The sequence below is a fragment of the Metopolophium dirhodum genome, chromosome 9 (genome assembly GCF_019925205.1).
Source record: "Metopolophium dirhodum isolate CAU chromosome 9, ASM1992520v1, whole genome shotgun sequence".
Taxonomy (NCBI): Eukaryota; Metazoa; Arthropoda; class Insecta; order Hemiptera; family Aphididae; genus Metopolophium; species Metopolophium dirhodum.
This window is the reverse complement of record NC_083568.1, coordinates 20,607,577-20,625,004: the sequence shown is the minus strand read 5'-3', so window position 1 is coordinate 20,625,004 and position 17,428 is coordinate 20,607,577. Positions and strand designations below refer to the sequence as shown.

General features: G+C 37.2%; 2 protein-coding genes across 3 annotated transcripts in view; one reads left to right on the top strand and one right to left on the bottom strand.

Annotated features, from left to right (window-relative positions):
- LOC132952946 (autophagy-related protein 16-1) overlaps positions 1 to 17,428 on the top strand; it is a 176,459-nt gene that overhangs the window by 81,916 nt on the left and 77,115 nt on the right. The gene's annotated exons all lie outside the window — the stretch shown is intronic.
- On the bottom strand, positions 10,163 to 11,669 carry LOC132952231 (52 kDa repressor of the inhibitor of the protein kinase-like). Its single transcript, XM_061024455.1, has one exon. The coding sequence runs from the start codon at positions 11,433 to 11,435 to the stop codon at positions 10,212 to 10,214; it is 1,224 nt and encodes a 407-aa protein (XP_060880438.1). The 5' UTR covers positions 11,436 to 11,669; the 3' UTR covers positions 10,163 to 10,211.

Sequence of the window (17,428 nt, the reverse complement as noted above, 5' to 3'; positions counted from 1 at the left end):
CGTTGGTTTCGGCCGAAGGGTGTAGAAATTAAAAACGAAATCATCGAAGAAACCCTCGCGGTCTGTAATATATCATTAGACGTGCAGTATTCATTCGTGAGGTGTATAAGTACCTATAACTGCAATGGCCTATACGATAACATATCATTATACCATGTACCAGCTACATCTATTTATACTATATAATATATTATTATGCCGCGTTGCACAATCACTAAACGCATTCATTGATCATTAACAGTGCGCCGCTAATGGTCCCTCAAACATGATTTAGTGACCCACGCACGTCTTTTACGGAATCCGCCAATAACACTATCGTATAATATTAATTCCGGCTTAAAATTAACTCAAAATTTTCGTTTATTTTTTTTCGGCATTCTGTATATCGCTAACAATTAAATAAATACATTTACTATATATTGTTGTAATCGTTACCGTTGCAGGGCTAACCTATCTTATTCGATAGGTATACCGCAGGTTCGATAGGCACCGTATATTATAGTATATAGTACACGTCGTATACATACTCAAACTATAATCGTACGTAATACATATATTGGAATTGAATTAGTTCAATGTCTGGTTTACGTGCATTCGATTGTACATACATAACATATAATATTGCACAGGCCGTAGTTTCAAGACCATTCAAATACAGTCGTAGGTATGCGTGCACGTGAATTATGCGATGAAAACGTTCCGGTTTTCTCTTAGTCTACATGTGGAAGAAAAACGAAATCTAACACAGCAGCAACAATAATAACACAACACACCCGTGTATATATATATTCTCAACATAATAATATATTATATTATCGATATGTGTTATTGTTCGTCACACTTATTAGCATACGACTTTTCAATTATACATTATTCACCGCGTACACAATCCTTTCGTTGTGCACTGGTTGTGTGCAAACAAAAATGTATTTTCTACGGGTCACCCCCATACTACGGCGTGCACTATATATTATTACAAACACCTATATCTGCATGTGTATATATAATATATAAACACGAATACAGACGTCGCCGCCGCGTACTACTATACATTGTCGGACGTCGATATAATAATATATAACTATACACAGTCAGTTTGTCCGTGTGTATATATATATTTATCGCGCCCGAGGCCATGCCGTGATATACATTTGCGTACACGCTCATTAGTGTGAGTACATAGATTTCGATTTTCATTGGACGTAAAAAAAAAAAAAAAACAATAAGCGACGTGACACCGTGTGTGTGTGTGTGTGTGTGTATAATATTATTATAACGACAATCGCCTCGACAGCAGTTGCAGTCGGGCGGCAGCCAGCGGGGTCGGCGCCTGCTTCCATGATATATTATTATTACTTATATTATTTATGCACTGTCTTCGCCGTTGTTATAATATTATAAGTGTACCAATACACGTCAGGTAATATACCGAGTGATCCCTTTAGTCGACAGTAAATATACCCTCTCGTACCCGGAGCGGTATCGACGATTTTTAAATTAATATTTAATTTTTTCTTTCAAGTAACAACATTTTTTACTCCCAACGTATTTTATTTTATTCAATTTTTAATTCTTTTGATTCGTAGCGCGTACATTAATTCAATTTGAATTACATACATGTTTCGAAAAACTGACTTCGAACGTATAGGTAGGTACTCGTTGTTCGTTTGTCTTGAGTATTTTAAGTTTTGACGAGTAGGTAGTGATCAAACGTTTTGTGAAGCACCTGACCGTGCCACACCACTCCTCCGCTCATCTAACCTTTGAATATAGATATTATAATAACTAATTAATCGTTCAAAGTTTTATTTAAAAAATATAATTTTTCAGAAATAATATTCTGCTTCAGGTCGTGAAATTAAAAATGTGTGCCGTCAAAAAAGTACGAGTCCTAAAATATTGGATACGAATAGCGCAAAAAAATATAAATTTTTTTTCAAAAATGTTGTTTTGAAGGTTCTGCGCCGCGGTCTGACCGAATACCAGCGTTATTGCCACACGTGTACAAAATTACCCAATTACACTTTATTACATAATTTACGGGTAACGAATAATGTACGTATATAATATTATAATGGTAAGGCAAAAAACAAATCATTCCGACGGTTGAAATTATTTTTCAGCTTCGCTGCGCTGTAGGTATACCGTGAAAAAAAAAATATCAAAACGAAACTTATAATAATATATATTATTATTACTTTACCACGCGGCTATCGTGATAACTGCAGTCGAAGATTTGTGCGCGCACGCGTAAACTGCTAATCCCGATTCGTTAATTACACACACACATACCTTAACCTAGGTGGCACCTATATATACCTTCGTATTTAGGCTGCCCGAGAACGATAAAATAGCTTTTTGACATGTCATATCATATGTTATTATATTAATAACATGTGCACTTAAATATTGTGTTCGGCGAGTCGTTGTTCTGTTATATTTTCTGCTTTATAATATAGTTTATAGTTTATGTTTTCCTAGACAGGATGATACCTACCAGTTTCCGATGAAATATAATTTGGGAACGCGTGCAATGCTTTGAAATTTTTTTAAATATTCGCGAGAACCAATTCATTTGTCGAAAAAACAATAATTTTTGTTGTACGACTTTTTATGAAATGCAAATATTTACCATATATTACCTACCTACATAATAATATAATATAATATAATGATATTATTATATACCTATAATAAGTTATAGATGACACTATAACTATTATTATTTGTATTCAGTTAACTAGCTAATACTTTACCGTAATATCTAGGTAACTGGTAAAGGTACTCTGCATTTTGTTTTTTTTAATCCGATCATTATTTGTATTCTAATTAAGTTATTTATGTTAATTATGATATGCAATTATAAGTTATTTTTGTTATGTACCTATATTCACACACGATGTTATTACATTTTTGCGCTCTTACATAGTTTAAAATTTTTAGCGGAAACAATTACCATAATATGTGTAATTTATTCTGGGAACTGGATATTTTGCGGAAAAGGGCAGCGCGACCATCAGCTATAGCTAATATTTAATATCATATTAAATTTATTCTCGCCATTACGCATTCATATATTTGTGCCTCTTCGATCCTGAAATGATAAAACGGTCTCCAATCGTTGGCACGCTAATTTTTTGTTCGTTTTCCGCGTGCTCGGCCGTCTGACTGAATTTTTGCTTAGAAATAAAAAAAAAAACCGTCGTCGAAAAAACTACTACTCATTGTTCCATTTGCTCGGTGCGGTATTTATATTATTATACGTATGTAGGTAAGTTATAATATGTGTACTCGAGTGTGTTGACTGCTGCAGTGCGTGTGTGTGTGTGTGTGTCTACTTCTCATGCAGCCGCCGTGTAAACGACTGTTGCGGGTAAAGAATATAATATATATAGTATCATACTATTACTATAGTGCTTGTATTATGCGTATACCCACCATGGCGCGGAGACTTTGAATATTATATATACCTTGGCGTAGATTTCGAGGATAAAGAGTTAACCGTATGTACGCGCATATTGTATATCCAACGACGACGTCAGAATATAACGAGCGGTGACTGAACATAATATTCTGACGGGGGCAAAAAAAAAAATAAATAATAATAATAAATAAAAAGTAGGTAGGTGCCGAGTGTGTGCCATATGTGACGGCGGCGGCGGCTTGTGTGTCTGGGGCCGTAAAATATATCAAATAGCGAACTGTTCCGCGCGCGGGAAAAACGGATATCTGCCGCGGAAATCGTGCGCTGCGCTTTACATAGATCTCCCGGAGGGCTGGTATATAATATTAGGTATAATATTACGGAAAACGTTTATCCAAATCCAAGTAGTAGTAGCCGACACGAAGCACTCAAACCGGCGGAAGATGATATTTTCAGATAATGAAGAAATCCTTATTTCGCTTTTACTCGATTTATCTACACATATGAGTATGAGAACTTCACCGACCAATAACTCCGTGCATCTCAATTTCCGATGATGTCTGAAATGTTGACATATTATACTCACACTGATAAGAATCTTTGAAAAAAAGTCACTAGGTAGTCAGACGAACGACTGATCCGCAAAATTATCCTGACTTGCCAAACTGTCCAATATACAAGTGTACAACCTGGTAGCAGTAAAACATGCAGCCGCATGTCGGTGTTTGGCGCATATATTATAACGTTATGTGCGTGCCATCGGGACTTCCACGAAGTCGGGTCTTTGCAATATTATATAATAATAAACTTTTCGTCCGGACGGCCGATGGCGATTACGAACCTATAACCGTACCGCAGAATGTCGTTTATATAGCAACGATCTATACGCGCGATGGATACTTATAATAATAATACACTGAAACTTCCATATCATAACCAACTTTTTTTCGACGACATTTTCTGTTTGACGAAACATTTATGAGAATCAAACCTAATTGGAACCAAATTGTTTTAATTCTTTGTAGTTTCTCTATACAATACGAATTTCTTTGGCGCCCACGAGACCTTGTGACGTGGAAGATGCTCTGTCGAGATAAGCGCGTATTTGGTCACCGTGCATCGTGTTCATCGTCGGAGATCCAAATCCCGAGTCTGGATTTTCGTTTCGTAATCGCGTAGTTTTTATTTCGTCGGCTTGTATGATTACGAAATCCAGAACGAAAACAAGAGGCGGCTGCGGTCGTCCAGTTGATTGATAATACGCGCCGCGCAGACCCTCCGCTCGTCAGTCTAATATAATATATATATGTAGAAGTGCAGTATGCCAAATATGGAGTAAATAATAATAATAAGAATGGTATATTATCCTCCAGGTACCGCCGAAAGTTATTTTTGTTCTGTTGCCCGAAGCTATGAGTTCACAGTGGTAATATTGTAGTATACGTAGTACTTTATTGCAGATCGGAGCTGTGTTTGTTTTCTTTAACAGGACCGACGGCGGCGGCAGAGTCCGGTGCGCTCTTTGACCCCCCCCCCCCCCCCTGAAGCCGTCGTCGTTCCATCACACCCGTCGTTGACCGACGCTGCCGATCTCATCCATCATCTGTGGCGGCGGCGGAAGAGGAACGACGTCAGCCTCGTCGTATATATATAATGTATATATATATTAGGAGGAACTACTCTTCCCCGCATAATAATATAATAATATATTGTATTATGTCCGGCGGCGGCGCCCGACCGCAGAACGCCTTAAAACCACGACCGTCGTCGGAAGTCCGCGAATCGCGCAATTACGTGTCCTAATGACGTGATTCCGTCTAATTATAGCCCACACGTCACACACACACACACACACACACACACACACGCACGCGCGCGCGCATTGCAGAGATGTCAGCTTCAGAGTGCAGCTCCGTGATCGACCGTGATGTGCTCGACAACGACCTTGAACGAGCGTAGGGGCGAGATGGCGAAGAGCAGAATAAAATATGATAGTCCGCCGCTACTGAGATCCCTCTCTCTCGGACTCTCTCACTCGGATGCCCTCGTCGGTAATGATCGTCGTACAGGACCGTATAACATAATCATCATCATCATAATTATAATTTATAATAATATTATTCATAATATTATTGCGATTCACTTGCATGCAGCCGGGCGACGCACTCGGTTGAATCTTTTTCGACGGTCCCCGCGGGCGGTGCGAAGGTCGTGGTCCATTTCCCGCCGATCTACATAATATTATTATTATTATTATTATATCGATATACCGGTTTTCGTGTCCGTCGTCGTCTTGTGTTTACGGTTCGTCTTGCTCTTCGCTGCCGTATCCGCGGGTGCAGCGTTGCACGGGGGTCGTCTAATTTATTTAGGTATTATAATATTATTGTAGTGCATGTGTGCGATTGATATATAATACGACGACTGTTGCCGCTAATACCCATACCTATATACCCAGTCTATATGTGCCCGAGTCATAATATGCGTTCGTAAACCTACCGACTCCCGACGTCGTGTACTCGCATGCCTGAGCGATGGTTATTATGTAGAACGATTAAAGTAAAAATAAAAATAATAATCTTCGCCGTCGTCACTTTATAAAATGCGTACACATGGTACAAACGTCGTGATGGGATTAAGCTCGGCCCTCCATATACCTCTATACCAGCCGTACCACGGACGTCATGTCAAATCGCTCGTTTCGACGACGGCGAATGTGCAGCGGTCGCGTATTATAGATGTTAATCCGCCGCCGCCTCCGCCGCCCTGCCATAGAATATAAGGTGTACTATTTATGTACTCGTGTTCATACGTACAGCAGGCTCGTATACGTGTATATAGTTATATGTGAGAATATGTACACACATGTGTACATGAATATTCGTATACAATAATAATATAATCGCATTCCTCGGCCACCGCGCGTAAGACCCGCGCCGAGCAGGATGCAACGATGTAGGTCTCCGCGTGTCCGCAAGTGATTGATTTCGCCCCGTTCTCATATACGTCAAATGCGTGTACCTAAGTAGGTAGGCAGGTAGGTAGGTAGGTACATGTGTGACGACGACGACGACGACGACGAGACGTGGCACGACGGTTTATGGATGATAAACGCATTGCGATAACGACAACAACTGTCGGGAAATTATGTCCGCTGTCGCGATGAATTATTACATATTATACGTTATATCTACTCGTAGCGATATATTATCTTGCGTCCCGGCGGTTGTTCCGCGACTCCGACAAAAAGACCGCTTTTCGAGATTCGCTACGTTCATACAATAATATCGTGTCTGCAGCAGCGTTTGCGTGGGTCCTAAGCGGCTAAACGCATTTACAGCACTTTAATAATAGGAGTAATGGTCGTGGTGTCGCCCAGTCAAACCGCCGAGGTTCGTCGCAGACGGTGGTTTGCGTTTTTATCGCACGACAATCGCATGTGCATTCATAGCGCCCGAACTGCAGCAGATCTTGATTTGAGGAAACATATTTTGTCTTGTCGAGCTAATCGACTGCTGCGGGTACACCGAAATTGGTTTTTTTTTCAAAACGGTTCACACGTTTTCCAGATGGTCGGGCCGATTCCGGTTTTATAAAGTGTACCATAATATGTATTTTCAAATATTATTATTGATATTGTTCTATATTTGATTTGGTTTTCGGCCGGTAAAGCTGTTCCAGTACTACGTAATGATAGTATATAATATTATTGCAACATTATAATATACTTATATATGCAGCTATTTGCGCATTACAACAGCTATAGAAGTATACGTTTTCTCGAAGCTGCGGGAGAGATGCAGGATTTCTAAAACGACTTATGCATGTCTAGACAGCGTCGTTACTGAACGAATCGTGTCAAAAGTGGCATCCGCGCCATCGTACTATGATAACGTAACACGTATAGGGTATTTGCAGTTCGCGAAATCTATAAACATTTTTTTCGGCTCACTGCGAACGCGTCGGAATCGACCGACGAGACGCGCATGCGCGTTTAATTCATATTTATAATATACGCTTGCATTATCCATAGGCACGCGAATAAGAAGAGACTTCTCGCGGGCGGGTGGCACAGTATTGTAAGCCCAGTCGCATTGTGCGTGTCTGAGCTGCGCGCGCGTCGCACAGTTGTCCAGACAATTACCCGGAGAACGCATTAAGGGCACGCTGCGGATGAGATTATCCCAGAAACCGTTTCTAGTGTCGAATGCGATTATTTGTATACACACCATACTATATATATGTTTAGGTACGTGTATTATATATAGGTCCACCAAACTCGCGCGCGTGCAGTGCACTGCACCGGGTTTTCACAATAGACGCGCGCGAGCGTTGGCCCGTCCGATTAATCCTTTCTCGCCGCGGCCGACAATGACGACGATGACGATAATTATTATTATTATTATTATTATTATTTTTGTTATTATTATTATTATTATCGTGTCCGTCTGCGGTTGACGCGCAGGAGACGTTTCGTCTGCGCAAAGAATAATACTCGCGACTATGGAGAGTGGAGGACTATAATATATATGCTACTCGAGCACGCGCGCGGTCGCGTCGTGTGTCCTAATATAATATAATATATAACATAATAATAATTGTCTCTAGGTCGCGCGATGGCATCAAATTTTCCGATTCGTGGATTTTTGTGCACTCGCCGACAGCATTGAAAATAATATATATATATAATAATTTAATTCCCCTTGAATTACGGTTTTCCGATAGATACCCATAGTGTCACGAATTGTTCTTATACAATGGTAATTATACATTTTTAGAAGATTCTATGAGTGGATGAAAGGATGTACCCAATACGCCCATCAATCAGAATGAAAGGAAATCATTTCACATTTGTCTTGGGGTGTGACATGTCACTTGGATGCATTTATCGATTTTACTATACACTTGTGTATTTTTTGATTTTTTTTTTTAATTTGGGTGCCTGTAGACACTTTTTTAGTAGGAAAATGCTCTGATTTATTATCATCTTTGAGTAAGGTTACTAGTTGTATGTACTATATCTAGGAGTTAGTACTTTTGGGAGGGAAAAGTTCAAAATTCTCATTACTTTTTAAATCAATTGGGGGAAATATAAAGAAAATAATACGAATATTTGTTAAAATGTATATAATATTATTAAAATACTTGTTTTGTTACCTTGAAGATATTCCTCAACTACTATCGCTACGATTTTGTTTTTCCATCATTCGAAATACACCGTTTCGGCATTCGGCAGTATACATAATATAATTTCAGGATTTGGATGTTAGACGTATATTATTATTTTTACTATCATAGTATCCTCGTCATAATATATGATTACTATAGTTGTAATAATATTATTATATATTATAGTCTCATGCGACCGCTTGGGCCTGCAGACGACCGCAAGACAATAATATATTGCAAGTTCACATGATACGATGATATGATGATATATGCAATCAAATAATTATTTAAAGGTATATTATGCGTCGCGTCAAATCGCATTTCTGCGGTCGGCCGTGTATGTTATTTATATTATACCACGATATAAGTACTTTGATACTTTTGAAATAAGTAAACTTCTGGTATACGCGTATATACATTTTACCGATACCGTTTACTCGCGGTAAAATCCCAAATATTAATAAAATTCCATGGAATGATTTCAGCGATAAGACGATCTCTCATCGAATACTTGCCTCGAAGGCCTTATAGGGATGTTGACAATTTCTCTCCCGGGACCATATATTTCGAAGTTATGACACTACAGTACAGTTTGTCGTTTGAATGTCCAAAGTTGTTTAATGGATTCGAAGAAAAACCACTTCGTCCCACAAAAAAGTTAATACTTTTTCCGCAATAATGGGTGAATATTACACTTTTACCGTTAAAATAATCAGTGCCTCGTAAACATTTTTTTATCACGCGAGTTTCCCAGGTCTGTAAATTAACGTTGTAGGTACCCGCCTGAACAAATACGGTTTCGGAAACGTTCGTATTCGGACCAAATTTCTTTGGCATACATACATAGATACATATATATATATATATATTGTGTAATAATATAACACGTTTATGGTATATACCGGCTGCTGCTGGAGTACCCATATAAGTACCTACAACGGGCGCGTGGGCTTGGCGTCGGCGAAATTGTTTATATAAAAGCATTAAAAATAAGATATCAATTTTGATAACGATAATTGCGCTTGTCGTTAGCCGACTTATATCATGTATTAGATTATATTTTCGACAACTGCCTATATTCACGTCGTATTATGTGTAGGTATTACACATAAATATAAAATCTCGTTACGCACACACATATAAAATATATGTACTATAGATAGGCGTATTATTATGTAGTGCACATCCGAATAGGATCGTCCGCCCGCAATATGAACTTTCGACGGTGGGCTTGCGCTAATAACCGAGTGAATTACACTGTTCCTCAAAACCATCTAATCGGACGGGATGGTCTTTGTGTACGAAGTGATATTTGAACTATACGCCATTTAGCGCCATTTTTGTTTTTGGCAATATATCACCGTGACTTGCGCGTAATACGCATAATATACTGTATATATTATTAATACCCATTAAGAACAGTGTTAAGGAATTCACTTTACTTTTACCCCTGTGCTAATATTATTATAGACAAATAGATGAATTACGTTATAGCAGTGCCGTACCCAGGATTTGTTTTCGGGGGGGGCTTTAACATACTTAACTTTATAGGAAAAAATTTAAAACATATAATATATACACATAGTTTTTAATGTATTATGCATTCATTATTAAATTGTCACAATTTAAAATCTAAACGCCTTTCCTTTTTAGACGCAAACATATTTAAAATAGCATCTGTGTCAATTTGTATGTCTCTGTGGATATTCATAAGAGCTAATCCGTTTAATCTTGCCTCACCGGTAGAGTTTCTTAAATAGGTCTTGATTCTTTTTAAAGAAGAAAAACTTCTTTCAACCGATGCCGTTGATACAGGCAAAATAGCAAGAAGTTTTAATAAAATATTTATATGTGGGAATAAATCTTCGGGGCATTTTGATAATGTGTCTAATGCATTTTTTGGTAAATTATTTTCTTCATTAGACCATTTTTGCTTCCAAAATTCAAATTCATTTTTTAATAAGTCCATGTGAATGTTTTGGTTATTAGATCTTAAATCTTCTTCATAAAAATCAATAGCTGGCTGTATATCACTAAATGATAAATTACCAATTTTGCTTGGTAATAAAGAAGATAAAGAAATAAAAATATTAGAGTTCATTTTAAAACGTTCATTAAATGATGCTAAAATATCATCTAAATATGGATAATATAATGATTGTCTGTAGTAAGAGACATGGTCATTATTGAGTATGGCATAATTTTCTCGATGTTTTTGAGTCCCGACTACTCTTGGTATGGTTGGTGATGTACCAACTTCTTTTGCGATTTCACAAGCACGATGAAATATAGAAAAAAAAGTTTCTTCCGTCCGTAAATCTTGTAATTTTTGAATTGTCAATTCTACAGATTCTATTGCAATGGATAAATCAATATTTTCTGTTTGAAGATATTTTGAAATAAAATAAGTTATTCCAAGGACCTTTTCCAAAATACAGATAGTTATAATAAAATTAAAATTACACATAGATTTATGTAATGGAAAAACTGCTTTATCATGTTCTATTGACATAAGTTCTTCCAATGCACTAATTATTTCAATAAAACCTTCAACCAAAATTAAAATTGACTCGTGTCGTTCTACCCATCTAGTCTCGCAAAATTTTTTCAACCCAGAAAAGGATTTAGATTCTAATTTTTTCCGTAGTACAGTTGACCGTTTAGCTGATGCACGAAAACATGCACTTACTTCCTGTACAACACCCAGAGCATTTCTCACTTGTTGCACTTTTGATGCATCGTTAAGACATAAGTTTAAACAATGAGCAAAACAGTGCGTGTATAGTGCTTTTGGAAATTGTTTCATTATAACTGCTTGAACTCCTCTAAATGCAGACCTCATGTTTGCTGCACCGTCATACCCTTGCCCTCGAGCATTTTTTAAATTTAGTCCTAAAGATGTCAAAGTACTTATAATAGTGTTGGCCAATTCAGATCCTACAGTACTATGGACAGGAACAAATTGTAGAAAATCTTCTCTTATTATATATGTATTATCTTTTTCAAAATTTGAACTTTTTTCTAAGTATCGTATACATAATGAAAACTGTTCAACATGGCTTATATCTGTTGTCTCATCAGCTAATATTGTAAACCGTATAGCGCGGTAACGCGAGCGGAGTGAGTAAGACGTGGTGATAAGACTACCGCGTCACCACAACCATAATATACTAAAAGGTCGTCAACATTATTACTATGACATGAACGATAATATGATATTGTTCTGTGATATGAACCCATTACGCATAACGCATTACTAAAAAAATATTTTTCCTGAGATTTCGGGGGGGGCTTAAGCCCAAAAGCCCACCCCCTGGATACGGCACTGTGTTATAGGTCGGTCTGATAATAAATTATGCACCTCGCGTGGGGTACTTCATATCAGCGTATAATCGTATTTTCTCCAACTGCTGCACACACCACGAGCTCAGGACCGACGATTTAATGGACCCGGAATCGTTTGTCCAATCTCTCAATCTCCAGGATCCAGTTACGTCTCCGTCGAATTCATTGTCGCCGACAGTCTAAAAAAACAAGATATTTATAGACCATCGCTCTTATCTGATCGTATGATATTGAGAAGGTGGTTTCTATAACTGCATATTTTCATAATAATATGTGTATATATTTTATAAACGGTGTATTATAATACTATTGTGTATAATCCATTTGTGTACATACATATCAGTCTCCAAATGTCCATATTTCAGGACACCGCTGCCGAGGGTAATTCTAAATAATAATAAACAATATTATATGGGATGGGCGTGGGTCGCATAGATGTTTATAATATAATAATGTCCGAAAACAATAACGACTGCAAAACGCTGTTTGCGCGCTTTCCTTCGAATGTTATTTCAATTGCTTTCGTCCACAAAACTATACATTATTATACGCACGGGGTATTAGGCGTGTACTTACTGTACTAAAAACGTTGAAAAAAAATTCATATTAAAATCGCATTAGGGTCGCCTCCTCCGCACCGGCACATTCCTATTGTAACGGTACCTATATAATAATAATATAAAATATATATTATATATCGCCGCCCCGGAGTCGTTTCGGACTTGAAGTGTTATTATATTATTATACCAGCGCGCGTGTTTTATATATATATATATATATGCGTGGTCGCTAAATTATTGTTTTATAACCACCGCGGTATCCGATTACCACATATCTGGTATACACACATGCGCTGCATGTGCGTTAACCGGTTGCAAGGAGATACTCCGCTGCACGAAATCACGGCATCGACGTGCAAGTTTCTGTTCGGCGGATAGACTTCCGAGAGGGTACGCCTAGCTGCTATAAAACGTGTATATGATATCCCCGACGGACGGTACCCGAAATATGCGTGCTTTGGCGTCCAACGGTACATAATATTGTATATATAGGTCAACGAGTTGTGCGTTGGAGGTAAACTGGTAATCTCTAGGTAATCCGGCAGCAGTGCGATATAATAATATATAGTCCGAAACGTCCTGTAATCCGACACGCTTTTTAAAATACGAAAATATATTACATATACACACAATAGACTATACATGCCGGTGGTTTGTTGGACGTGCCATGTTTGCACGCATTACAATGTTAAGAATGTTGTTATGATATGATTTAGATAGTGACGGAGTAAAAACGGGCAAAAGTCGTCTTTTAAAAATCTGAAAATTGCCATCGTGATGATGTGTAGACTTAAATGTCTGATAAACGGCGGTAGACCTCACACGTTCACAATATTGTTGGTGGTTAACGTGTACATCATGTCATGCATTTGAATGTCGATAACTCGAATTTTTTTCTCGCCCCTTGAAGTGTTTTTAAGCTGTGTTTGATGTAAAATACATGAGTCGAATTTATTTTTATTCTCCTTGAGTTATCAATACTCGACTGTATTATACGATATCATATTATTCTCGCGTAAAATGTTTGTTATGAAAAGCGCATTCGATGGCTGCCCCCCCCCCCCCCTTTTTATGATGTTAGGTGAATTGTAATTTGTAAATATATGTATAAAGAATATAATATTATATAGGTACAGTCGGATCTCGACAACTCGAATCTCGAAGGGAATGTAAATAAATTCTACTTGTCTATTTGTCGAGTTAAACAGGTACCGCGTACCTCAAACACAACTTAAAAACCCTTCTAAGTTCGAGTGACCGACACTTGACCGATATTGGGTGAATCGATTTCCATCGTACATCGCAGGAACAATGATATACAATAATTACCTCCGTCTTAATCGAATCGCATTCAAAGGCGTTTGTCTCTCTTTTTCTCTCTCTGTATATATAAATGTGTGTGTATATAATATATTATTTTCTTTTCATTATAAACAGGTTGGCGTACTTATGTAGGTGCGCGAATACACGTGCTCGTGCACTCGTCGTCGTCGGCGTCGCGTCGTCGTCGATCGTATTTAATATACAATACGATGACGGTTGGTCGACATAGCCGTCGCCGTCTCTCTGGACGAATGATAATGCATAAAACGTGCGTTTTATATTTTAATGCGGTCAATAATAATAATATAATTATTTCTCGACGCGATAAAAAAAAAATAATAATAAAAAACAAAACACAACGAGTACCTACCTATCTCGATTTACGCGTCATGTAATGAGATCGCCTACAGAGCTGTTGGTCAGTTCGATTTAATTATATTTCAGAACATGCATGTACGCGCCGATGACTTATACATATTATACATTCTAACCGTTTGCAATGTATAATTATAACTTTATAAGTAATTATGTATAATAATATGTTTTCAAACGGCGAAATCGAACATCGCCAGTATAGCGACGATGAGCTTATTTTTCCTCTTCTACATATTATAATTGTATAATGTGACAAATCGTTATATATAATATTAATACATACAGTCGAGTCTTGATAACTGAAATCTCGGGGAGAATAAAAATAAATTCTAACTTCAAACCGCTTCGATGGGGAAGAGAAAAATATTCGAGCTTCTGTATACGATGTATAGGCATTCCTAACCTATATAGGTACTATGCATTGGCGTAATGGCGTATTCAAACCGATTTGTGTGACGTAGTGTCTCGAAGGAGGGTTGTGGAGACTAATCTTTTTTGCAGTCGACAGTACAATGATATTTTACAGGTCTACGCGTTGTACAAACAATGTTTGAACTCTGAGCGTCATCTCTATACTATCAAATATATTATAAGTTATACCGATTACGCCTCACGTTTGCGATTTGTGAAACTATACGACCGATTTCTTCAATCAGCGATATAATATTATTGGAGATTGATTGTTTTATATTACTTATTATATTATGATCATCGAGAAAATCAATTAAAAAATGACCTGATGCGTCCTTAACGACTTGTCGGATGGGTGTGGTACGTACGACATACATTTAAAAGCGCTGTTGTGTCCGAAAAACGATCCCGAACAATTGTTCGGTCTATATTATACCTACCTCAAAAACACGAAAAATGATTTATAATGATCTTTTTGAAATGTACAAAAAAAAACCTGTAGTCTGAGTATCTTATACACAATAACAAGGTTTTTTTTCCGACAAGAGTTCTTCAGACCGTCTAAATTACCACTTAGATGTTGTAACGTATAGGTAGGTATAGGTATAGTTATGATAGAATTAAATTTCGCCACGAATTACACGCGTGTTTGTTTTGGCCCGAAAATTACAGTATTTCATAAATTCGCACAGCACATTACCAAAAATTACACATATAAATACAACGTTTTGTTTTGGGTCAAATTCGGTGCAAATCATCTGCGCCGGATCCGCCGTCTTAATTATAACGCAAAAAAAAGCAGTTTTTCGTGATGTGTATATACAGGGTGCTTAAAAGTTGTACCTATATAACCTAACCTAACGGTGCACCATTTTTGTTTCGTGCAGTACGAGTATACCGCTGTAATATATATATATATACACTCACTCTCTGCAGGATATCTTATTTTAATACTCGCGGCGATGTCTCACTCAAAACGTTCATTGTCACGAATCCTATCATCTACCTGTATTATGATCAGGTCATCTCAGGTTTTAACCGCAAAAACGATAGTTTTTTATTATAATGTTTCGTCGGTAAACTGAATTCAAAATGCTACGAAATTCGCGACGATGGTTTCGTGGCTCGCTGTACGACATTAGTGTACGTATTATAGTGTTATTATTACCGCACTATGTTGGTTATGATTTTTCAAAAATCGCGCACCTTCAAAATTATTATTGATCTGTATTATCAAATGCGTTATCGACGGCGACTAAACTTATCGATGAGACCGCACCCTGTATCGCAGGTTCTGCCTATATATCATTATACGTTCGTGTCGCTGCGTTTGTCGCCGTGCGCAAACTTACCTATATATGTATACACACAGACAATGGTCACAATGTACATCGATACTACACACGCTGTATACCGTGATGTATACAAGTATACGGAGCGGAGGTAAATGGATAAATTGGCAGTAAAAAAATATACACAACACGCGTCCTCGTACAGGTATATATTATATACATATATAAGTACCTACATGTACAAACACACATATAATATATATATGTATATACAATATCGAGCTTAATGCCGCAGGAGAGTCGCGTGAGAACGGCGACGACGGAGTTCGCGAGCGATACCGATCTCATTATTATTAGTTTTTCTTCTTTTTGTCGATCGATCGTTAATTAAAAAATTTCCCGTAACCACATGCGCGAAATAATACGCGTAAAAAAAAAACCCATAGGTACCCGTGCGATAAATATCCGTTTTTTTTCTTATTCTCCTTTTCTTTTAGTCCGTCTTTGAGCGTGCACGTGCACACACACACACACATACACATAGCGATTCGCCGCCGTTGCAAAGTCAGACTTTTTCACCGGTCACGCCCAAATCTATATATATATATATATTAATACGTACAATGACCTAGTCTTGTTTATTGTATTAGGTATGTCTAGAAGTCACAAACGGTTTTTATTTTGCAAAAATATCGAACGTCAAACTAGTTTTTATAAATGGATCATAACAGTGCGAGACATAAACGCCGACAGGTGTATAATATTAGTATTTATTGTATGGCGTATCGGCTGGTGCGGGTGTGAAGTTCAAATCTAAGACAAAACGACAATATCCTTCGCCGTTGTCACTGACATCATAAGTTTTGAAAAATATGCAATTACATTATATTTTATATTTCAAATTCTATCTATACGAGAACGCATAGATTATCGACAATGTAAAAAGGCGTTGGGAAAACTACAAATAGAAAGAACTATCTAAATATATTATCATATTTATTGTATTCCGTTTATCGGCGGCGTTCGTTTTACGAAAAATACCATAGTAAATTTAACGTACCTACCGCCACGCCCTGTTTTATTTCACTGGCAGCCCGATACCGTATTCTCATTATATTTATCACTATAATGTGATTAATAAATCATTTTTTTTTTTGTTTTTCAAAATAAATGGCCGACAAGTTTATGTGTGAGCTGCGAGCGATCCAAGTAAATCACAGCATTTAATAATTGTGGAAGGTATAATAATTGTATTTAGTATATTATTCTAAATATTATTCTGAATATAATAATTATCAATATATCCTATTTTATGACTATTTATTAAGTGTAGCAAAAGTCGTCTAGATGGGTAGAAGTTAACTAACGGGTACAACGCGTCAGACTTGTTTAAAAATCAGGTTGAGCTTAAGCAGTCAAAATAGCAAATATCAAATAATAGAAATACCCTTTTCAAAAAATGATACAGTTATTTCTACTGTATTATGTACTTTTATGATATTATTTTTGTAACTTTTCGATTGAAATAA